General features: G+C 45.5%; 1 protein-coding gene across 1 annotated transcript in view; it reads left to right on the top strand.

Annotated features, from left to right (window-relative positions):
- The window catches only part of Fig4 (FIG4 phosphoinositide 5-phosphatase), a 105,265-nt gene that overhangs the window by 31,845 nt on the left and 48,858 nt on the right, over positions 1-24,562 (top strand). The window contains exons 7-15 of the mRNA XM_021648660.2: positions 1,916-2,044; positions 4,735-4,835; positions 6,355-6,517; positions 6,874-6,971; positions 13,530-13,663; positions 14,661-14,777; positions 16,386-16,431; positions 18,119-18,267; positions 20,082-20,248. Of these exons, the coding sequence (XP_021504335.1) occupies positions 1,916-2,044; positions 4,735-4,835; positions 6,355-6,517; positions 6,874-6,971; positions 13,530-13,663; positions 14,661-14,777; positions 16,386-16,431; positions 18,119-18,267; positions 20,082-20,248 (1,104 nt within the window). The remainder of the gene's footprint in view (positions 1-1,915; positions 2,045-4,734; positions 4,836-6,354; positions 6,518-6,873; positions 6,972-13,529; positions 13,664-14,660; positions 14,778-16,385; positions 16,432-18,118; positions 18,268-20,081; positions 20,249-24,562) is intronic.

Genomic DNA, 24,562 nt, shown 5'->3' with positions numbered 1-24,562 from the left:
TAGACCACAACATGACTAGCCTAGGTGTCCCTGGAGACCCCTCCCAAGCCAGACCTGCAGTGCCCTTTTGCCCCTTTATCGCCAAATATTTGGGTTTGGTCCAGAACTCTACAGCAAATGGCTTGCTCTATAAGGTGAACATACCTCGGCTGGAGCAGGTCATCTGTGGAAGAGCTGTGCGCCAGCTATGGCTTTGAGTTCCCCCGCTTCATGCAACTTAAACGGTGGTGATGAAGCTCTAAAAGAGGCGGGATGGTTCACCTGTGAGAACCCTTGGTCACACCAAGGCACCTTCGTGAGCCACAATAGTCTCCTCGGTACACAGCCGTGGGATTAGAGGCCTTGAGTCCATCCACTTCTCTTTCTTCCCCTCATTTAAGGTAACATATTGCCAGGTGCCGGTGATGAGGTTTCAGACATCTTTCCTGGGGATTGGGATCATTCTATGTGACAAAACTGGTAGGAAATGGAGGGGTGAGGGTAGAGGATGGAAGAGTAGGTTTGCCAAAAATCTCCACAAAATCCCTGGCATATTGGGAAGTGTGTTAAGGACTTTACATAAGCTCCTCAGTCCAGACACCCCTGAGATTAGCTTTCCCCGTTTATAGGCTAAGTAATGGAGAACCCGAGATGTTCTACTTGGGATAGTTACTGGCAAGTGCACTCGCTAGCCGTTTAAAAGTATTAAGTCCTTTTGTTAGCAGGTGAGCAAGAGAGAGGGGTCACGCCTCTGAAAAGTGTCTCGGTGCCGAAGCTCAGGGGCACAGCTATTTTAAAACAAATCCCACACTCACATCCATGTGTGAAGGGGTCAGAGTCTAAGCTTTTGCAGAGCTTAGAGCATTGTCCAGACACTGCGCGACAATCATTCATGATTTACGCTCCCTGTTAGTTATTTTAGTTTTATGTTTTTTTCCTGCATGAACATCACTTCCGGTTAATACGACTGGACTGTGGTCAGGCCATGGACAGCCCCCAAAGCATTGCCAAGGTGGTCATGGCTAGGGGAGGGGGAGGGGAGGCTGAGGAGGCTCCAGAAAGACGCAAAATAAAGTAAGGTAGACGCAAAATAAAGTAAGGTCAAGATGGCATGACTTTAGCCATTTCGGCACTAAGTCACTTGTGTAAAATAGCAGGAGAATGTCTGATACAACAGGTCCCCAGAGCGTGCCCTGACCTCTCTCCTCTCTGGCAAGGTCTCATGTAGCCCAGGCTGGCCTCAGACTTAGCGAGGATGCTCTTGAACTACTCCTCCTGTCTTCTCCCCAGACTGAAATTAGAGGCATGGACCAGACATGTACCACCCTGCCTAGTTCATGCTGTGCCCGGGACTGAACTTTATATAAGTTTTATGACGCTCATTGCCATGTAATAATAAATTCATCTTGATATGCCCGTGTTTGGTGATTTCTCTACATGCAGAAGCCTTGCTCTAGTAGCCAATGCCATGTGTGAAGGTGAGCAGTGTTCCAACCCATTCTGAACCCCTCCCTATCATTCTCACAGCAGCTCCCTGTTAGACGTGCAGGTGGGCAGGGGTACCAGGTGGTGAGGCGCTCTCTTGATCATCCCGGCCATACTGCGAAGAGGTGGTGATGAAGTCCTGGGCCCAGGCGCTGCACCCTCAAACTGTTCTCTGTGGCCTGCTGTGCCACGTTTGTCTTCATTCCCGAGTCCATCATTTGCCTTTCATTTGCCTCCCATTTTCTGTTGACTTAAAACCTCTGATAAGTCAGAGAACTCATTTCTTCTTTGACTTTGAAGGAAACAGCACACGGGCCCCGCGTGCTGATTCTCCTGCTAGATGGCAGTGCTGCCTGTATTCTAATGCTAAAAACACAAGCAGAGGAACTCACAAATGAGCAGGATCTCAACCAATGTCCTCACCTTTCTGTGTCTGACTTTTGTTTTTCAGGTGTTTTTGGGATCTCTAGCGAGCCCTATATGAAGTATGTGTGGAACGGTGAACTCCTGGATATAATTAAAAGCACCGTGCACCGGGACTGGCTGCTGTATGTTATTCACGGGTTCTGTGGGCAGTCAAGTATCCTTTCTATGAACACTTCAGGTACACACCATGGCGCTAGGCCAACACGAAGAAAGGCCATACATTGTGAGAGTCTAACTGCCACTCTGTCTGTTGTGATGAAACACTGACCACACCCTCCTGGGGGGCAAAGGGTTTACTCGGCTTCTACCTCCAGCACTGTTCATCACTGAAGGAAATCAGGACAGGAACTCAAACAGAACAGGAACCTGGAGGCAGGAGCTGATGCAGAGGCCATGGAGGGGTGCTGTTTACTGGCTTGCTCCTTATGGCTTCCTCAGCCTGCTTTCTTATAGAATCCAGGACCACCTGCCCAGGGGTGTCCCCACCCAAAATGGGCTGTATCCTCCCCACATCCCTCACTAATTAAGAAAAAAATTACACAGGCTTGCCTGAAGGCTGCCCTTATAGAGGCATTTTTGAATCGAGGTTCCCATCTCTCAAATGCTGCTAGCCAGTATCGAGCTGACATAAAACTAGCCAGCACAGCACCCCAACAGGAAAACTTACCCATATGAGAAGAGAGGCAATGAAGAGGGCAGACACTGAAGAGATACGTGTTAGGAGCGCAGAAAGATTATAAATAGCAGTATGAAGGCGTGCATAGTACTCTTGCTACAACCAGTGAGGACCGAGCACGTGGGAGAAGGAATGGGATGTCTGTCAGGGGGTTGAGCATGGCAGGCTCATGAGAACAGAACTTGACCAAAGCCGGAAACATAAATGAGGCCCTAGCAATGATGTTCAGAGAGAGGTCACAGGTTGGACAAGCACCGTGAGGATAGACCTGGGAAAACACACAGCTGTTTTTCTTGTGACTCGTATGTACCACGCCAGGGAGATGGGATGACTCAGGAGAAGGAAGAGGGGAGTCAGGTTGGCGCTCAGCAGGTTGCCTTACTCAGGCTAAGGACTGGGAATTTGGTGCCAGGACTCACAGAAGTTTAGTTCAGGAAGGTGATGTGTATAAAGTGGTCCGTGAGGCTTGAGCTGACAGCCATTTTCCAGCTACACGAAGCCAAAATGGGCTGAGGGCTATGTATCAGGTAGACAGTGGCAGTGGCAGTTAAGGCCTGGTGAAGTGGGGACCTGGCTTGGAAGGGAATGTAATGGAAACGTGTTGACCTTTGAGGTAGGCTGATAGGCTCAGAAGACATCTTGGCTTTTCTTCTGCAGGTTTACTTTTCATTTGTTCTAGCTAATGCTGAAACCTTTCACCAAGGTGCCATCATGCTGTGGGGTGGAGAAGGGCAGGACATGCTACCTAGCACTTGTTCATTTTTCTTGTCACCCTTTGAGACAACAGAGGGCGTTTGTGAATTCTGTTTTTACTTGATACTTTCCCCTTCCATCTCAGACGTTTCAAAGCCTACAGAAAAGTCTGTAAAGGAATGTTTTCGTTTGAGGCTGTTAAGTGGGTGGTGCCGCCATCTTTATGCCTTTTTATACTCTCTGGAGCATTTGGGAGGGGGCAGCCGAGGGGCACAGCCTTGAGAGGCCTCAGTGCTGCTTTCTCCGTGCCGAGGGCAGGGAGGGGAGGTTGGGTGTGGCAGACACAGGAACTTTGAAGCAGAGGTCGGAGACACCCATGGTTCCACTAGCATTTCTAAAGTGCGGTTCTAGCCTGGTTTGTATTTCCAGGAGCTAGCTCAGGTCCTGGCATATAGTAATTATAATAAATGTTTGTTTTTTAAGATAGTAAACAGCATCATAGATCATCATTTTCAAGCTCATCAGTTTAAATGATGAGTCTGGGCTCCTGGTGATCAGGCATTTAATGAATTCTGGAAGTCTGAGTGATGATAGGAGTAATTGCTGCTTATTAAGCATTTACCGCAGGCCAGGCACCAGCAATTGCACACAGAAATGTCAGCTCACCTCCCCACAGCCTGGTACGGGTTGATGATTATCTTATCCAGAATGCTTGCGACTAGAAGCGTTTCCGATTTTTAGATTTTAGAATATTTGCCTAAACCTTAGATAACTTGAAAATGGAATTCAAGTTTATCTATGTTTCATGTGCACCTTAAACACTGGGACTGGAGATATTTATGCTACCTTTTTAGAGTAACAGGTATAGAATTTTACTATTTGGGGTCACAGTGGCACTCAGAAGTTTCAGACTTCGAGGCATTTTTGACTTTTAGACTGTAATTGTTAATCCACAGCAGCCTTTCGCTTCATTTTTCAGTAGGTGGGATTATAATTCAGAAATTTAAGTAAGGTGATATAAGCAAGCTGCATATTGGTTAAGCAGTTTACAGGGACACAGTCAGTGTTAGGCTCTGCGTTGCTTTTTCAGTATTAGACACACGCCTTCCCTCAGCATAAACAGCTTTTTCCTAGTTTACACTCAGCATCAGAGGACACATGCCCTTGTGGAGAGGCATATGGCTCCACTGAGTGAGGAAGGATTAGCTATACTTCTTACTTGCCTCTGAGGAGAGACGTAATACAGTGGTTTGTGTAATTCCTTGGAGAATCACAGAACTCACCACTTGAGCATGTTGCCATTAAACCTGGACAGATCTGAGGCACCATCAGGTCCTGTGCCATTACGTTTCTCCGAGGAGCGCTTAGTGTCCTGAGGCTGTTGGACAAGATGTATTCAGTGCGTGAAGGATAATGGTTCTCGTAGCTTTCTGTGTCCGTTGCAAATGCTGAAACACTTTAACTCGGTTCCTAAGAGCTTTTGATCTATGGACGACCAGTGTATGTGACACTCATAGCCAGAAGATCCAGTAAGTTTGCCGGGACTCGCTTCCTTAAGAGAGGTGCAAACTGTGAGGTAAGATGACAGAGCACATCTCTGTACTGTTTCAACCTTTCACATCAGCCTTGCTGACAGTGATGATGCTGCGGACTTCTAAGCAACCTCTTAGCATCCTAATAATGCATTCCGTGTGTGCACGTGTGCACACATGCATGTATGTATGCATTTGCACACATGCGCATGTGCTAAGGCATATGTGGAGGTCAGAGGATGACTTGTAGCAGTCATTTCTCTCCTTCCTTCACGTGGGTTCCAGGGATGGATCTCAGGTTGCCAGGCTTGGCAGCAGGTGCCTCTCCTCACTGAGCCATCTCGTCAGCCCCAAGCTGTGGAGTTTTTAAAGTGGAGATGTTTTTCTTTTCTTTCTTTCTTTTTCAGTTTGGGGTATTATATGGAGAATAAATCATTCTCCTCCAGAGTATGAAACTCCTAGGGAAAAGCGACCAATCTACAAATGTTTGGAGCAGTGACTGTCTTAGAGAGAGCTGTGCAGTGGAGTTTTGAAATGCCCACTGTTCTGAAGAGTGAGCCATGACTGAAATGCTTGGAAAATGTTGAGCCCAAACAGCCAGGCCCCCACTGAAGTGTGAGGAGAGGGCAGCTCCTCAGTGCTGGAAGGGCATCCGTAACAGGAAGGCTGTATAGCATGGTGTAGGATACACTTGACCCCTTCCCCTCTGTGCTCACTTTGCTCTTTACACCCGGAAGAGCACTACAGAACCTACCCTCCTCCTCCTGTGTCATCTCCCATGTGCTCTGCTCTGCAATAGACTGCCGAGTCTTGAGTGTGATAGATGGAGGCTCCGATCCTGGCTTTAAGTAGCGACACCATTCTTAAACTTAGATCAGTACTTCAAGTCGTTTTATTTGGTAGTTGAAGAACAACTAGAGTTTTGTGGCTGCATTATTTGCTTTTGGATATTGAAAGGAAAACTAAACCAGGGTTATCAACACCTCCCGAAATATCCTTTATCACACCCTTATATTCTTCTGTAAGCCAGGGTTCCCCAAAGTCTCCCATCTTCCCCTTGAGTCCTTCAAATAACAGGTATTACTCCAATCTTCATTTTGGTCTTCAGAATTGAAATTTTTAGATTCTCGGATGGGGGGATGGGGAAGGAAGAGAGGGTGGGGCTGGGAGGGGAAGAGGGAAGAAGCTACAGGGATGTAAAGTAAATAAAATAAATAAATGAGAAGAAAGTAACTAAGACAGGAAGTTGTTCAAACAGTTTTTAGATTCTTGTGTTCTTTATCTCCTGGATAATGTCACATAATTGTTTTTCTTTTCCTTGCCATCCTGCAATTTATACTGGTCAGGCTGCTGTTTGCTATTTGTGTTGAGTAATCTGAGTTCTTCTAGTCTGTTCTCTGCTATTGTTAATTGCTTTTCTTTATCATGTTTCCGTGGTTTGGCTTTTTCAGTGTGTGCTCTGAGTATTGACGCCAGGAGTTACCACTTCACTGTGTATTTGAATTTTTTTCATTTAGAAGTTCGAAGAGCATGAGCTATCTTTAACTGCACCTTTCTTCCTAGGGTGACGTTGCAAATGAAGTCGAGACTGAGCAAATCCTCTGTGATGCCTCTGTAATGTCTTTTACGGCAGGCAGCTACTCTTCTTACGTACAAGTGAGAGGATCGGTTCCCTTATACTGGTCCCAGGACATCTCAACCATGATGCCCAAACCACCCATTACACGTGCGTGGCCGGTCATTCAAATGATAATTGTTGACACCTAACTCTGAGAAGTGGTAGGGTTTTGGAGAGAATTTTGGCCCTCTGAGCGAGAGTGTATGGAGGAGAACTTCCATTAGCCTTCTGCAGTGAATCTATTCTTAATTTTAACTGTTAGTAAATTGTGTGCTATTTTACTTCAGACATGACAGTCATTCAGATTTAATACTGAATGAGTGTCTGGTGAGCTCCCTGAGCCAGAGCTTGGAAAGGAAAGTGCTGGGTTAGATTCATTGAAGCGTGTTTCTTTTCGGTGTTTTGAAAACCCTCCTCGTCGTACAGCCCTGCCTAACAGCCCCGCCCGCCTTTCCTCTTGCCAGTGGACCAGGCAGATCCCTTTGCACACATGGCAGCTCTTCACTTTGACCAGATGCTCCAGCGGTTCGGGTCGCCCATCATCATCTTGAACCTAGTGAAGGTATGATGCGCTCGTAAACACCCCAGACTACCTTTCCGCCCACAAAAGGCATCAGCCAGCTGTGCTTTGCCTTGCCTAGAGAGGGAGGAGCGGAGGGAGGCGGGGAGGGATGTTTGGAGGGAGGGAATGAGCGGTGTCTGCCATGTCAGCATGCTGTGTCCGGAGCCACTGTTCTTCAGCCTCAGATTCTTTGTGGCTTCTTCTCGGCTTGCCTTAGGGAAGTCCCTTAGTCCTGCAACAACTTAAGAAGAATGCAGATCAAACTCTTGATACCCTCACCTTGATACAGCCCATTCCCTCGACAGCCTATAAGAACCACAAACCAATGTGTAGCAAGAGGACCAAAAGGCTTCATTCAGAAATGTGGTCAGGAATCACATGGGCTTGTGAGAGGCTCAGGCAAGGGGGTGAAATTGTCTCTCAGCCTTTCCACCAGAGCACAGTGACTATTCCACACAGGATATGTGCATAAATGGATGTACGGTTCAAAGGCCTAGGGTAGGAGGCAAGATCATCCAGCACATTTTATCTATACTGTGGTACCCAAGTGAAATGAATGAACCTTAGCCAGTGGCTAATAAGACCTCGAGAACGTCAATAAAAAGGGTTTTACTGTATTATGTCTGCAGCAGTGTATGCGAGGGTGTTCTGAGAGGCTGGCTTGCAAATGTCAGTTTATAAACAAACAAGCCAAGGAATCCTTGTCCATTTAGCTATGTAGCCAATGTTTTTTGACAGTTTTATGTGTATCAAGGTAGTTGTACAAACAAAGTCCTGCCTTCCTGAAACTACCAGCGTGAGGGAGGCAATGTTGAAGTAAAGCAGAGCTGCCAATCATGGAGGTATGGGTGCTTGTTCCTTCCTGACGGCTTTCATTTCTCTTTAAGGTAGGGATGAATGTCACCTGCCTAAAGTGGGGTTTCACAGTAACAGAGAAAGTTGAACAGTCTGGTGTAAGTTGACGGGAAACATCAAGACAGTATAAAAGTCAATTTCAAGTTGATAAAAGTAGTTTCTTAAATGGAACCATTCTGCTACTGCCTGGCTGTGTATGGGCATAAAAGCATAGACAAAAGAGATGGATACTTGGGTTCACTTAGTTCTGCCAGGAAGATACCTAAAGCACTTTGGGTATTGGCAATAGTACGATTGCTGTGGACAAGGAAAGCTAAGTGGCCTGAGAAGAGAGGAAGAGGGAAGGGTTTCTGGAGAGAGCAGAGGAGTTGGTGTCTTGGGGTACTTATGAGGTGGAGCATTTAAAGGAAAAATAATCTGAAAATGAAGGCAGAGCAGCTCCCTGAGAACACAGGGTCTGAGGTGGGGGTGGGAATGGAGACTTAACCAGAGCACAGCAGGATCTGGAGGTACCAAAGTTACTGAGCACAGAGAAAGGCCGGGCAAAGGGAGGAAGATGGAAGCATATCCAAGAGGGGCCTGCGCAGTAAACCTAAATTCATGGCTCAAGGTGACAGCATGTGTGGTGTGTGGCGTGTGTGCTTCATCAGGAGTGTGGAGGGATAAATGGCCCCATAGTGGCAGGGACCGAGGTTGGGAGACGAGGGAGAGAACAGTGCGTGACTGTCCTTCCTTTCGGTTTCTGTGATCACGTGCAGCCAAGGATTGCCTTCACAGTTTCCGCCGGATGTTAGCTCTGCACATGTTTGTTCACATTAATCAGGAGTTGTAGGTTCACTCGTTCCCTGTCTGCCTGGAGTAATTTAAGTTGGAGCTGGATAGCCTGTAAGTTCGGCTTTGTGTTGGGAAGTAGCCATAATGTACACAGTTGAAAACTAAGGTGGGGAAGCTTTAATGAAAACATTTGTTGATTTGCGGCTAGTCCTGGTGTCCCAGGACTGTGAGCCCGGCCTCTCAAAGAATAGAGGCAGGGGATCACAAGTTTAAGGCCAGCCCAGGCCGCAGAGTGAACCTCCACTCAGCCTGAGCAATTTAGAGGGGCCCCGTCCCAAAGTAAGAAGAGGGTAGGGTAGTGTGGCACAGTGGTCTGTGTAAGGCCCTAGGTTCCATCCCTGGCACTGTAAAAAACTCATAATAAGTTATGAGCGTGTTTCCTGTAAAGTGTATATTGTTAGTATAGAAGCAAATTACTGCTTAAGCAGCAAGTGATGAGCTATTACTGGAACATATACCTGGAACTGGGTGATTGGCTCTTGTTCATGCTTTATATAGTATAATGGAAAAGTTCTGGGTAAATAGAACCCCGAGCGTCTACAATGCTTGGAATCCTCTGTTAATTATACACATTAAAAGTACGACTTAATGCCTGTGATAGAAATCTATCCCTGGAATTGAACCAGGCCTGTTTTGCCTCCCTTCAATGTAGTTTGAAATGAGTCTTGCAAAAGAGAGTTTATTTACAGTGCCACTAGAAACAGAAGAGCTTGCCCTTGAGCCCCCTTGTTCAGATAGGGCGTAGGGTGTAATTTGCAGTTAAAGAGGCAAATTTGCAGTGTAAGGAGGGCCGATTGGAAGTTAGCAAAAGCAGGCGCATTGATGATCTACACTTGTGCAGTCAGATTTCGTGGCTCTTCATAAGACGTGAGTCCAGAGGACTTAGTTGTAGTGTCAGTGGAGTCTGGGGGGGTGGACTTTGCTCTGCTGACGTCAAAAGGTCACTCCTGAGACACTTGTGCAAACCCAAGTAAAGGATCAGAGATTGCGGTTGTTTTGCAATGGAGAAAAGCAGTATCTGAGTTCTTGGGAAACAGCTTGGGCCATGATCGCCCATACAGCCCACTGGTCAGAACTGTCACTGGTCACAAAGCTCATAGGAAGAGACTGCTCAGCCACAAGATTTCTAAAAATTGGCAAGACCACTAATGTATAAAAGGCAGGCAGAGCAGGAGGTTCATCCTGGTTCTTTCTCCTGGACTTCCTGCTTCCTACATGGCTTATGTGCATGTTTACCTTTGAATACTCAAGGCCAGCAAGGGGATTGGACATTGTACTTGTTTATTGTTCTGTTAGAATAAGATGACTGACAATAACCGGAGATTAAACTAGAGAACAACCAGAGATTAAGTTGCTGTTTCATAGAACAAAGAAAAAAACTGTTTTCATCATTGGCTTTTTGAAAAAAAATGAAGCAATGTTAGAGTTTATTAAGAAAGGCATTCAGAGCTGTGCATGGTGCCTGTAATCCCAGCACTTGGGAGGCAGAGGCAGGTAGATCTCAGTGAATTTGAGGCAGCCTGGTCTACAAAGTGAGCCAGGGGAGTCAAGGCTACACAAAGAAACCCTATCTCGATAAAAAACCAAAAACAAATGAGGGGGGTGTTCAATGTCGATTTTTAATGTCAGTCTAAGAATAGGCATTCAGAGAAGGGTGACAGGCACGTAGGAGATTCACAATAATAGCTGCTTTATAATATGTGTGCGCCTCTTGACAGAGACTCATCGGAATGATAGGGGTTTCATTTGATTGGGCGATAATGAGGCTCAAAACTAGGTCCTTGCACCTGCCTGTCCAGAACTCAGCCCCTGAGCTACACCCTCGACCCTGTCGTCAGTTACTTTGTTTATAGAGTGAAGGAAGTGCTTCTTCTCTCGCTTGGAAGAAGGTCTTGGTAAACTGTGGTTAAACCACCAAAGAATGCCCATGTCCAAAGGATGACAGCAAACACTGTTCACTTCTCACGCTGCCACCAAAAGGAGTTACTAAGAGGAGACATTTTCCATGGCACTCTATCCAGCGGTAGCCTGGGCTGTCTGGGGACTTGGCTGTCAGCTTCTGGACAGGAACAGAGGAACCTTGAGATCAAAGGTTCCATATCTCAGGACCGGCGAGTGTGCTCAGGTCAAGGCTGTGCACTAGGCAGGGCTCCTGGTTTCACCAGGGGGAGGTGGAAGTGAGTTTTCCACTAGGTGTTACAGTTAGCTCTTTTAAATGAGATTGCCAGTGTCAGACGACAGTGGAAACTTGGGAGTTCCAAAAGCCTGTGATGATACCACAGTGTTTAACCAAAGGGCCTATATTAACAGCAGGGCCTCTGGTGAAAGCCTGTGCCTGGTCGACTGACCCGAAACACAGGCCTGGTGAGACTCAGGCCCAGCGGGTGCTTCTCTAGCAGACAGCACAAAGCTTGTGGCAGTTGGGTAGTCAGTGGAGACCCAGGAAGCTATGGTAGCCTCGCTGGCTGCCAAGTCCCAGGAGTTCAGTGGCGAACTTTCAGGGAGGAGAGCAACCCTTCCCTCCCCAGAATAAATGGTGTTTCTCAGATGGTCGTGGTGAAAAGCTGACAGTAGCAGGCAGCATGTTTATTTCATGTGAAATCAGGGACTTATAAACCTTGGGCAGTGGGAAGGGTTTTGAGGGTGTGTTTGATTTTCTGGGGCTAGAGGTGCCAGGGATACTTCATCTACATACAGTAACACAGGCCTATCATAAGAGGGGGAACACAGTGCTTAATTGTCCTATGGGTGTGGGAAGAACTCCAGGTACAGTGAAAGGTCATTGGTTGAAAGCCAAGACACAAAGATATCTCATTAGCATAGGGTGGGTGTTTCCAGGAATCTCTCCAGGTGCTTGCTGATCGAGTTTTGGATTTCTTATTGAGAAAGCATTGGGTTTATAATCTGTCTAAGGGCTGTGTGAAACCCCTTGGAAGATCTGGGGTTTCTCAGATCAGGTGGAGAGAGAACCCAGCTGAGAAAGGGAGACTGTCATCTGCCAAGCCCAGAGGCTATCCAGAAATGCCAGATTTATATCTTAGTAGCAGGGTCCTACATTCTGCTTTCTGTTTCCCATCTGCTGTATTGTGAACTCCTCCCTCCCTCTGTGGGTCCTTCCTCTCTGGGGACTTGCAGTACACAGGATGACTTCTGTCTAGGAAAGACTGACTAAAAGATGGACATTTGCACTGGGCTGTAAATGGGGTCTGCAGCCCTGAGGAGGCTGACTGAACAGTCTGTCAACAGTAACCCACTAGGCTGCACAGTGGACTGTATGGACACGAAAGTGGAATTAATCACCTTTTCTTTTCATCCTCCCACAAAAGGGCAGATTTCACATAAGAATTTTAGAAAGTAGAAAATTTCTACTTCCCTTTTTAATTTAAAGAGCTTTTGAGAATTCCAGATATATAACTTAACTTTCCCAGATAAAACATAAGCAAAGTATATTTTCGCCCTGAACTGATTTCTTAATTCTCCTTTCTTAATTCTTATATAATTTCTCTACTTGTTTTATTCAGCTGTGCAAAATAAATAATCTTGTTTGTTTCTATAGTGGTTATTAATTCATTTGGTGACAATTGAAAAGTTATAACCACAATTGAAACAACACAGGAATATTTTGACTCCGACAGTAATTGAAAACAACACAGGAATATTTTGACTCTGACAGTAGTACTATGACATCTTTTAAGTCTCTGTTGCAGTTTTTCTTTGTTTCTATGTTACCTTATTAAGGTAACAGTAAAAAGAGGTAAGTTTTTATTGAAGACTCTGGTAAGAACTTGACAGGCTTTCTCTCATTTAAACCCCACATTAACGCTGGGAGGGAGATAGTCGTGTGCAACAGTCCAGAGCCTTCATCAGTGAGAGGCAGCGTGGAAACTGAGGCGAGGCAGTGGGCAGGGGGGGCAGGGGCAAGGCTTAGGCCCATGCATGCCTTCCAACCTCAGGCCATTCTGCCCCAGCGTAAAGGTGGTGTTAGTGCCTGTTCCCGGTACCTCATTGTTCCAGTGTGCGTCACATTTGAAAGTTTGCCCTGTGGTCGTCTGTGTAGGGATTGCCTGGCCAGACCAGCCTGATTTCTCTCTGTGTCCCTGCAACTGTGCTTGCAGTTGTGGATTTTCTACTGGTCCTGGGTGAATGAGCATTGCTGACAGAGTAGGCACTGGATGTGTGGGCCAGTTTTGTACGGAGCATACTGGGGTTTCTGGGAGATCAGTAGAGAGAAAAAAAAAAATCAACCTCCATGGCTCTTCAAAGCTGCTGAAGCTCACTCGGGGAAGATCTCTTCATTTGCATTTATAATGTTTTTATTCCAGTAAAGGATTTCACGGTAGCACTGGGGACTGGAGCTTTTGCCTTACTAAGATGGGCACAAGCTACAAAGGTAGCTGAAAAAGGAAAATATTTAAGTAAAGTCTGTTGGGTTTTTGTTTGTTTGTTTTGTCTTTCAAGACAAGGTTTCTCTGTGTAGCCCTGGCTGTCCTGGAACTTGCTCTGTAGACCAGGCTGGCCTCAAACTCATGGATCTACCTCCCTCTCCTGGGATTAAAGGCACCACACCCTCACCCTGGCCCAGACATTCATGATTTTTAGAAATAAATTTATTGATTTTATCTTATGTGTGTTTTATGTGCGTGTATGGCTGTTCTCTGTATGCATGTTTAATGCCACAGAGGTCAGAAGAGGGCATCAGATTCCCCTGGAGCTGGAGTTACAGGTACTTGAGAACCATCACGTAGGCGCTGGGAATTAAACCTGGGCCTTCAGCAAGAGCAACATGCGCTGTTAACCAACCAAACTAGGCCTCCAGCCCCACAGTTAAGATTTTAAGCATAAAAAGTGTTTCAAATGTTTTTGCTAAAGGAACGAGAGAAGAGAAAGCATGAGAGGATTCTGAGTGAGGAACTGGTGGCCGCCGTCACCTACCTTAACCAGTTCCTGCCCCCGGAGCACAGCATCGTCTACATCCCCTGGGACATGGCCAAGTACACCAAGAGGTGAGCGAGAGCGCCCAGCCTGGCAGAGGCCACTTGGCCACAAGGCTCCTTCCGTTTCCTCTGTGGGACTTAGGATGTGCTTCCAGTAGGTGGCAAGCTGTGCCCCTGTACCTTCTGTCACCTCCTTCCTTACAGCGTTAGTGCCACCTTTTTGCCATTTTATCCTGCCATGTTCTTCAAGGAAGACATTACTTTCAGGACATCTCTCTCCGAGACGAACAAGCAGTAAATCCTAGGTCCTCACTGTTCCCATCAAGCCCATCGGGTGGTTGGTTCTAGAACATTATCAGGGCGTTACGTTTGGGAAAACCTGATCTTCATGCCCAGAGCTAGCCCCAGCGAGGGTTTTCCTGTTGCCTGTCACCCACCTCCACCGCCAGCCTGTCACATGTTTCCTCTGTTATCTCTCAAGATTTGGTTCAAAACTAATGTTTTGTAAGGAACCTTTTCCCATCGAGCCTTGCGTTGCCTTCTTCTGAGTTTACCACGCAGCCTAGAAGCTTCCTGGGTTATGTACCGTCACTATCCTGTTTTTCTAAGTGTTGCGTTCTTCCCCTGAATCGTTTTATGGAATTAGCACACCAGGCTCACACACGTGCACCCACTTAGGTTAGGTAAGTGGCTGAAACAGTCATGCTAATTTACTTTCCAGTTTTTCTTTCCCTGCTATTGCACTATGCACAGCCATTGCCTAATTATGTAGGGGTTTGACTGACTGCTACTGAGGAGGGAAGGGCTTTGTTGAAAACCTCTCATCGGAATGTTCAGTGCCAAGAGTGGGGAAGATGCCAGTATTTGATAGTGAGCTACTGCCTTGCTAGTGGTTGAGTACTGATTATATTTCCACCTTAGTTGGTTCAGTGTTTCTGTTACATAAACCACAAGCTTAAAACAGTCAAGTCCCTGAGCATTGTTGCTGTCCCCTTTGTTTGCTTTAGATGGAAGAGTAAATATGCGTTAACCCTTACGTTCCCACTGTCTCGATCTCCTCCCTCAGTAAGCTGTGTAACGTCCTCGATCGGCTGAACGTGATTGCAGAGAGCGTGGTGAAGAGAACAGGCTTCTTTGTAAACCGGCCCGATTCTTACTGCAGCATTTTACGGCCAGACGAAAAGTATGTGTGCTATCTAAAATCTCAGAAGAAGAGTTGGGGAGCTAAAGTGTTTGCTGTAGAAGCTTGAGGCCCTGAGTTCAGTCCCTAGAGCCCTCACGAGAAAGCCGGTGTGCTGGGGTGTGCTTGCAATCCCAGCACCGAGGAGGCAGATAGGGAAATCCTTGGGGCTCGCTGGCCACCAAACCTAGCCTAACTGGAGAGCCCCAGGCTGGGTGAGACCCCATCTCTCAGAAAACAATGTGAGGTGGGCAGAAAGGCTCCTCCACCTGAATTCCTGGGCCCCACGTGTTAGAAAGAAAGAAATGTCTCCCACATGTTGCCTCCTGACTTCATGCTGGGTCCTGTGAGGTATACAAGCCCTCCACCCCCATACCATACCACATATACACAGAAAACTTCACCAAGGGATTTCTTCTTAGCTACAAAATATTCTAGGGGTTAGAGGAATTAGTGAGTGACAGCTCTTGCCTTGTAAGCATGAGGACGTGAGTGTGGATTGACAACACCCACGTGAAAAGCTGGACATGGCTGTGTGGGCCTGTAACTCCAGCATTAGGAAGCAGAGACAGGGAAGTTCCAAGAGCTTTCAGTGCATGCGTGCGCGCGCGCGCGCGCACACACACACACACACACACACACACACACACAGTAATCTAAATACAGGAAGTCAACGCTAACTAGAGAATGGATGGATGGATTAACAATATTTAAGAGAGGCAGGCTGCTCAGGGGACTGTGCAATGAACATTCACTGTGACTGGGGAATTTCTGTGGTGCTTATCTACTTCAGATGGGAGCCATGGGAGCCTTATCATTTGCTTTGCGGAATAAACGTTACATAAAATATGTGTATAAAGTAAAATTTTCTGTAGTAAATTCATTGTTTAGTAATTAGTAGGACAGGGAAATCTCTTCATTGGCAGTGGACACTTCCAGGAAGGTAGGCTCTGGTAACAAGCTGTGGTGATTTGTTCATGACTGTTTGGCTGTTGCTCGTTTGTTGGCTGCTTGAGATAAGGATCTATTCCTTATTTATCTTCAAAGGAACCAGTATCACGTGTTTCCAGCATTTGACTCTCAGTTAATATAGTTAACTATGGTGGTCAAATGGAAAACCCTTAGCATTTACAGATCATTCTCAAGTTTGCAGGGCAGGATTTCAGGAAATCCTAACGTACTGGGAGAGGACAAAGATGTGGAAAGTTTTACTAGGAAGATGTCTGAAGTTGTGCGTGGTTACCGAGGCCAGAGAAAGATACGGGTCTCAAGGAAAGCCGGGAGACTCTGGTAGAACACAGAGAGGGTGCCCACGAGGGCACCTTCCAATGCCTCTCTCCTGAGCTTTATTTAAGCAGGGCATGGTGACTGCCCTGTTGTTTGCACCTTAGACCGAGTGCAGAACTATCTAACGTCCAGACACCCTTCCTTCTATTGCTGCGACCATGAAAATCTATGAGTAGGTACTATGTCACAGTCCCCCTTTTTTCCTAATAGAAAACGGGTTTCCGGTGTGGCTCAGTTACAGTACACGTTAGGAAGCCTAGGGCCTGGGATTAGTTCCCAGCACTGGAAGGATATAAAATGTAAAGCGTATGTTTTTACACACAGGTGGAATGAACTAGGAGGTCATGTGATTCCGACTGGTCGGCTACAGGTACAGATAATATTATATTCATAGTAAATATAATGTCCATGGTGTATAATGTTTTGGGGGTTTGAGATTTGCTTTTTTTTAATTTGTTCTCTTTGAGACAGGGTCTCACTATGCAGCTCAGGCTAGCTCAGGCCAGCATGGCACTCACTATGTAAATCAGACTGGTCTTGAACTCACAGAGACCTACCTGCCTTTGCTTCCTGAGTGCTGGGATTACAGGTGTCTGCTGCCATACAAAAATGCAAACATTTCTTGTAATGTTTTCTGTTAGCAAATGTTATGACATATTTGGTGCAAAATTATTAAAAACATGAGAATGATTTTTAAAATCTTTCCTCCTAGTACTTCAATCCTACGTAAAGATGTAGAGTTGATACGATAGAGCCAAAAACATTTTTCTACATAAAAATTTTATTGGAAATTAAAAGAAGAATATGGAAATAATAGGTTAGATGGACTTGGGGAAATAAGCTAGTGTGCATTTTGTTTATTAGCTCTAAGAATGCTGTAGCTTGTGACTAGAATGGTTGCTTTGTGGGTACAAGCCGGTTGTTCCAAAGGACCCAAGTTTGGTTCCCAGCACCCACCCCATCCCGTATTTGTGGGCACTGACTTGTAGCCACCAGTGACTCTAGCTCCAGGGAAACTGATGCTATCTTTTGGCTTCTTTAGGCAACAGCATACACTTGGCACATGCATACACACACATACACAAAATAAACATTAAAAATGTGCTTTAACCACTGAATATTTTGCTTGTATAAGAAAGGATCTATATGAGATAAAAATCCATATTTTACTAAGTAGTAACTATAGAAAATATTAGCTGTTTGTTCTGTCTTGTTAAGCCTTCAAAGTAAATTAAAAATAACTGGGCTTAATGATCTTGTTTGAGCACCATTGAGTGAACAGTGAATAGCCTTACATGATTTCCAAACTGTTCTTTATTATTTTAATCCTGAACTTTACCAGTAATTAATATTTGTTCAGGATTAGCACCCCCAGAGTTTTGTAGAAGAAATGATCATTAATAAATGATCATTTATTATTAATACATATAATTATTTCAACAGTTGTTATTTAACCTACTATTATAGAAATAAAAGACACAGACACCTGTTGGATTTTTAATATGCCTTAAACACTGAGGCTGGGCAGATTTTGACCCCCTAAGTTACCTTGTTATCTTCCAGCCCCACATCCCATCCAAAATTTCCTTAAATACTTGCACATGCTCCATTTGGGCTGATTCTCTCCATCATGCCAATCCCTAGAGCAAGTTCCGCCTGGCTATGTGCTTCTTGTTCATGCTAACCCATGCATGCTCCTTTCTCCTTCCTCCTCTTCTCCCTCCTCTTTGTCTCCCTCTGCAAGCCTCTAAAGTCCATGAATCTTGGCTTCGCCTACCTCTCTTCTGCCCAGTCCATACTGTAGTCAACTTTATATATCCTATCAGGGATAATTTAGGCGGCAAAGTTTACAAACATCATTTCAGGTACATGATAGTCTGCTCATAAAAGATAGCAAGAAGACATCAGGGAGCAAAATAATTAATATTAGAATACACAGTGCCAGACCAATCACTATAGCTTTTCACCTGTTACTTTAAGAAAAGAATTTCCCTGTGGCTTGGAAGTAGTCTGGGTGTCTGAAAAGTGACCTGAACATATTCTTGTGCTCTTTGTAGACTGGCGTTCTTCGAACTAACTGTGTGGACTGTTTAGACCGCACCAACACCGCACAGTTCATGGTGGGCAAATGTGCTCTGGCTTACCAGCTGTACTCCTTAGGACTGATTGACAAGCCTAACCTACAGTTTGACACGGACGCGGTGAGGTAATGCTGACCTGCTGCCCTCTGAATGGCAGCCATGACAAAAAGCAGACTTGACTTGGAGAGATTTTTATAAACTCATTGCCACTTTTAGCTTCTTTGAGATTTCTTGCTGGATGACGATACTGAAGTTAGTTCCATATTTCCTGTAAGTGTTTGCTTATTATTGCCATTGGATCTTGTTTTGTTTGCTTGCATTGTCATTAAACATTTTTTTTTTTTTTTAGGTAAGTCCTAAGTACTTAGACTAGTAGGTTAAATGAAAACCCAAATGGCACTGAAAGATAGTATTGCTTCTACACATTCTGAACTGAAGATACAGAGTGTAAGACAGAGTCTCTTTTAAGGATGGCTGTTCCTTCATTGTCAGCCCTGTGAAAATAGGAAGTATATGGCTTGTATGTCTGCTGAGGTCAGAATGTTCACATCATCCATAGATCCATGTGTTGAAATCCCCTCCCCCCCCAAAAGGGGTGCTACTTGGCGATGGGATCTTTGGATCATGCTTAACCTTTAAGGGTTGAACCCCCATCACTGGGATTAGTGGCATATTAAAAGTGACCAAGGAATGTTTGTTAGTCTCCTCCTCAAAGGTCTTAATTCATAGGCAGGACCTCCTGCCTATGAATTAAATGGGCCTTTGGTAGACAGTGAATCTGCTGATGCATTTGTCTTAGACATTGTAGCTCCTAGAACCAGGAGAAATAAATGTTTGTTGTTCATAAGTCACCTTTTCTATGGTACACTGTCACTGCAGCCCAAATAGATCAAGGCACTGTCTATAACAAGACCATTTGTTTTGTTTAACAATCCAAAGGGACCAAAATGGTGTCATGGGAAGTGAATTAATATGGCAGATCATGGCATGATGAGAGTCTCTCTCTCTCCCTCCCTTCCTTCCTCCCTCCCTCCCTCCCTCCCTCCCTCCCTTCCTTCCTTCCTTCCTTCTTTCCTTTTTTCTTACTTTCTTGCTTTCTTTTTTTTAATATTTTATTTATTTATTATTTATATAGTATTCAGCCTGCATGTGTGCCTGCTTGCCAGAAGAGGGCCCTGGATCACATTACAGATGGTTGTGAGTCACCATGTGGTTGCTGGGAACTGAACTCAGGACCTTTGGAAGAGCAGCCAGTGCTCCTATCCTCTGAGCCATCTCTCCAGCCCTTTCTTTCTTTTTTTTATTAATGAATTCAATTTACATCTCAGTCATAGGCCTCTCCCACTTCTCTTCCTAGTCCCACCCTCCCTGCCATATCCCTTCTCCCCTAATCCTCAGAATAGGGAAGGGGCGTCGTTCTAATATGATTAGGAACAGCTTGGTCCAGATTTAATAAGTTATAGTTTGGGTGTCTCATTTTGTCATTAGAATTTTCTGTAACCTTGGTTTTGCACCATTATAAAACATAATACATTTTACATTTACTCTTATTTCAAGATGTTGAAGAGTCCACATGAAAGATTTAGAAGAATTTATAAAGCAAAAGACTCCTTTTTTTTGGGTCTGTCCCACTGAATGGCTTAGACAATCATTTTGGTTAACTTTTCCCCCTCATCATGGGGACTGTCCCCAAGGCACTGTACGTGTCACACAAATGCTCTACCCCTGAGCTCTACCCAACCCCTCTCTCTACTTTTCATTCTGGGACAGGGGCTTACTCACCTACTCAGGCTGCCTTTGACTTCACTGCCAGTCCAGGCAGGCCTGGAACTTGTGATCCTCCCGGCTCCGCCCCCGCCCCCTTGGTAGTTAAGATTATGCCTCTGAGTCACCAGACATGGTGACAAAATTGTATAATGTGAGTTTTCCTTCTCTGTAGGTTATTTGAGGAACTCTACGAAGATCATGGAGATACCCTTTCCCTCCAGTATGGAGGCTCTCAGCTTGTTCATCGGGTGAAAACCTACAGAAAGATAGCACCATGGACTCAGCACTCCAAAGACATCATGCAAACTCTGTCTCGATATTACAGCAATGCCTTTTCAGGTAATTCTCTGGCAGGGGCATTTCCACCTCTTACATTTTAGTGTGTTCTTCTGCTTATACACGCATTCTTTTCTTTTTGACTATTTGCTTAAATAGGGTTTAAATTATTTATAAGTTTAAATAAAATGCTTTGTGACTTAGAAGGTATTCAGTAACGATTTGCTCAATACATGAATAAATAAATATTAAAATAATAATCTTGCTGAGTAGCAGGGGATGACCTTGAACTTAAGATCCTCCTGAATGCTGGGATTACAGGAGTTCCCCACCATGCCCGAAGTATTGGGTGCTGGGGGTTAAACAGAAGAGCTTGTGCATGCTAGGCAAGCACTCTGCCAGACCACAGGTCCTGTGCACATAACTTAACTGATAGCATCCAACAGTAGACACTGTCTCCCATGTGTGGACACTGGAAGTCTAAGAGGACAGCTGGGCAGTTCCCACTGAAATCCACAGGTGAGACTCCTCCCTTGCTTCTTTGTGCTGGTGGCTGGCAAGCCTGGTGTTTGTTGATTAGCAGTAGTCTTGCTCTAGGCTCTGCCTGCAGTGGTCACACATGCTTTGCTTCCTGTGTTGAGGTCAGTCTTCAAGATGTCCTCTTCTGTGCCTCCTCTTCCTTTTCTTCCAAGGTCACTAGCCTCACTGAATCACGAGCCTACTCTTCTCCAGAGTGAGTGTGCCCTAACTTGATGGCACCCACAAAGACCTTATTTCTCTGCCATCACGGGTTCAGGCTCCCAGACCCCTTGTGGAGATACAGTACATGAACGTTGTTCAGAAGACGGAAGGGCGTGAGTGTAAGCCACCCACAAGTACAGACTTGTCCCGGTGTGTGCCACCATGGGAAAGGGTTAGGATTGCTCTTAGGGAAGCAGCATCCATCAGCTCTCTTTCCCCTCTTTTATCACCGTTGCCCCAGCAACGGAGATCATGATCGGTACCTAAGGACCAAGGCCGCTTACCAACAGTGGAAGACAGAAATGGATGTGGTTATATAGAGGATGCAAAAAGAAAGGCACAGTTTCGAAGGTAGTGAAGGCACGGGGATCAGTAGGTACAGATGGAAAGGTGAGATGTTATGAAAGGCATTCCGAATAATGTGGCTGTAACAGATGCCTTTATTTCAGGAAGTGTGGTGCCTTGGGGTGTACACCTTAATTTGTCATAACTGAGTATTATGTAATGATGAATGTAGAATGACTTTTTTCAAGTAGTAAAGACCACTTTGCTACATTTTTGTTTTTCGGTTTTTCAAGACAGGGTTTTGTGTGTGTAACCTTAGCTGACCTGGACTCACTTTGTAGACCAGGCTGGCCTGGGACTCACAGGGATCCGCCTGCCTCTGCTCCCCGAGTGCTCACTTTGTCATGCTTAATCAGTCTGACCTGCTGCCCCTGGGCTGAGCAGGAAGGTGTTTATGAAGAAATGAAACTAAGCGGCTGGGAATTTCACCCTCACTCTGTACACACAGATGTCGCTGTCAGAACCACTCTTCAGACCCCTTGTTGGACTGTTGCTCAGGCCTGTAGGCCCACTTGGGAAGCTGAGGCAGGAAGACAGCTTGAACCTGTGAGTCTGAAATCAACCTGGGCAACAGAGCTTGGTCTGTTTTAAAATACACACATATACAGGCACTTGTACACATGTACACACACACACACACACACACACACACACACACAGACAAAGACACACACACGTAACAGTTCTTGGGGCTTCACATGTCCGTGTGCTTGGGGCTTTGTCTCTAGGGAACATCTGCTGCTTTCCAGCCAGTTACCCAGGCATGTGGAGGACGCCATACCAGAAAGTCACAGTTACCAAAACACTCTCCTTAGATGCTAGAAAAAACTTTTCATTCCCTCATGAAACTGTTCCTTTTTTTTTTAATGTTTAAATTTTGCTAAGCCTGCATTTTTTTTGCTATTATTCCTATTATAAGGAAAAAAACAAACAAACCAGAATGCTTGCTGTAGTTAACAGCAGAACACACATACAACACACACACACACACACACACACACACACACACACACACACGCGTGCGCGCGTACGTGTAATTTAAATGTAGTGCATGCATAGAAGTGGACTGTGTCCTCTTTGGACAGAGTTCAGAAGATCAAAGGCGCTGAAGACCGCCATGCTCACACACAGGTGATTACCAAAGATGGTACTGAGCTGATTTCCCCAGCGCCAGGAGGTGCTCTGTGGGGACCACGTCCTTTACCCTTGTCGGCTCATCTGTTAAAAGAAACGTGTGGAGAACGCTTTAACTTATCACTAACAGTAAGATGATCCTCTGAGCGCATACTCACGACAACAGATTTTAGTGAGCATACCCTGTTCAGCTCTAGCAGAGAAAACAGTTGCAGAAAGGCCCTCCTGGCATCTGGACTGCCATTGGTAACTCTAGGAAAGCCAAGTCTCTTCACTGCTCCTGTGGCCAAAGGGGCTGTCAGCTGTCACTCTCATTTTAGGCTGCACAGAACACACTGCAGACGGCTTGGCGGTCTGTGACCTCCTCTAGTGTGTTTGTTGTCCAGCTCCCTAGAATGGCCGCTCCATGCCTTGTCTTCTCTCCGGCACCCAACCTCGGCTGCTGACTGGCTCACACTTCATTGAGAAAACCAGAGCTGAGAAGAGCCTCCTTTCACAGCCAAATGCAGAAGCCATGCATATCTGCCTGGAGTCTGCCTTGCATGGCAGCAGCATGTCATTTAACCTGGGCTTTATCTAGAGGCTTCCTGGCTCTTTCTGGTTGGGGGCAGAATTCAGTCGTGGGACTGAGGTCTCATGTTCTCCTGGACGGCTGGCTCTGATTCTAGAGATACTCATTGGCTCATGCCTTGTTTTGTTTTGTAGCCCTCGTTGGTGCACTGAATCCATTTAGTGCTTTAAATTCCCTACACCATTCCCTCAGCCTTCCTCTTCTGTCTTTAAAGTATTCACATAGCTACAGATAATTCAGAATAATTTCCCTATTATCCTAAAGTTGTTATTCATAACTCAGTTATATTTGCAAAATACTTTGTGCAATACAATGTAAAATATTCTTAAGTATGACACTAGGGAACAAAGGTGTTAGGTCCAGATTATTTTCTTCCTACCATATATCTCTTCTGAGTCCCAAAGTAACTGTGCTTGGTAGGACATGCCGTAATCACAGCACTTGGGACACTCAGGCAGAATGATCTTAAGTTCAAGGTCAGTCTGGACTACACAGCAGGTTCACAGCCAGCTTAAGCTACACAGTGAGACCCTGACTCATAAAAACAAGAGCTAGAGATTTGGTTTAGTGATACAGCACTTCCTCAGCATGTGTAATGGCCTATATTTGACCCCCCAACAACACATGCACACAGACACACACACACACACACACACACACACACACTCCCTTCGACCTTACCATTTCTGACTCAGAAAGTCTCAATTTAACCTGTTTCTCTCCTGATTTTTGCCCTTAATACCTGTCATTTGATTCAGAAACCAAAGAACCATCCTTGAGTCCTCTCGTTCTCTTGTCAGTCATCCGTGCCGGTCTCGGCTTGTGTTAGCAAATCTTGTTGACTCGACCTCCAAAATACAAATCAGATCCTCCTGCTATTTCCTTCCTTCCCCTCCCCGCTCTTCACAGTGTTGGGGACCAAACCCAGGCTTTTACACGCCAGACAAGTACTTTGCCGGGAGCCACACACCTCCCAGCTGCTGAGCCTCTGACTCATCTGCAAGTGAAATCTCTCTACCTAGCGGAGCAGCCAGTGCGATGTATACTTTTTAAAGTTAAATCAGATCTCATCACCCCCCTCTTCAAAACAAAACAAAACTAAACAAAAAATCAGCTCTTTTAGGGATTTCTATTATATAAAATCAAATTTCTTCCCACGACCTATAGGACTACCAGGGACATGGTTCCCTCTGTCTGTGGTCCTGGGCGCTCCCCATTGCCGCCACCCTGTGCCACCCTGTACCCTCTCCGGGCTCCGCCCCATTCTGGTTTTGCTCAGCTTGTTTTCCATTCAGGCCTTGGCAGTTCTCAGTCCTGCCCCAGAGGGCTTTACTCTCCAAGGTCTATAGACTACATCCTTCATATTTTAAGTCTAAGTGTTAGCTTCCTCCCTTTCCCTAACTCCCCAGTCCCTGTCCTTGTCTCCTCCAATCACTGTCATCTTCTTCACTGAATTTACATCTTCTGAAAGTACCTTCCTTTACACAAGCACACACACACTCATACACACACACACACACACACACCCACACACACACACACACACACACACAGTTTCTTACTAAATTACACAACTCCAACAGCCA

The sequence above is a fragment of the Meriones unguiculatus genome, chromosome 20 (assembly GCF_030254825.1).
Source record: "Meriones unguiculatus strain TT.TT164.6M chromosome 20, Bangor_MerUng_6.1, whole genome shotgun sequence".
Lineage (NCBI taxonomy): Eukaryota > Metazoa > Chordata > Mammalia > Rodentia > Muridae > Meriones > Meriones unguiculatus.
The sequence above is the reverse complement of the archived record's forward strand: the minus strand, read 5'-3'. Positions and strand labels throughout refer to the sequence as shown.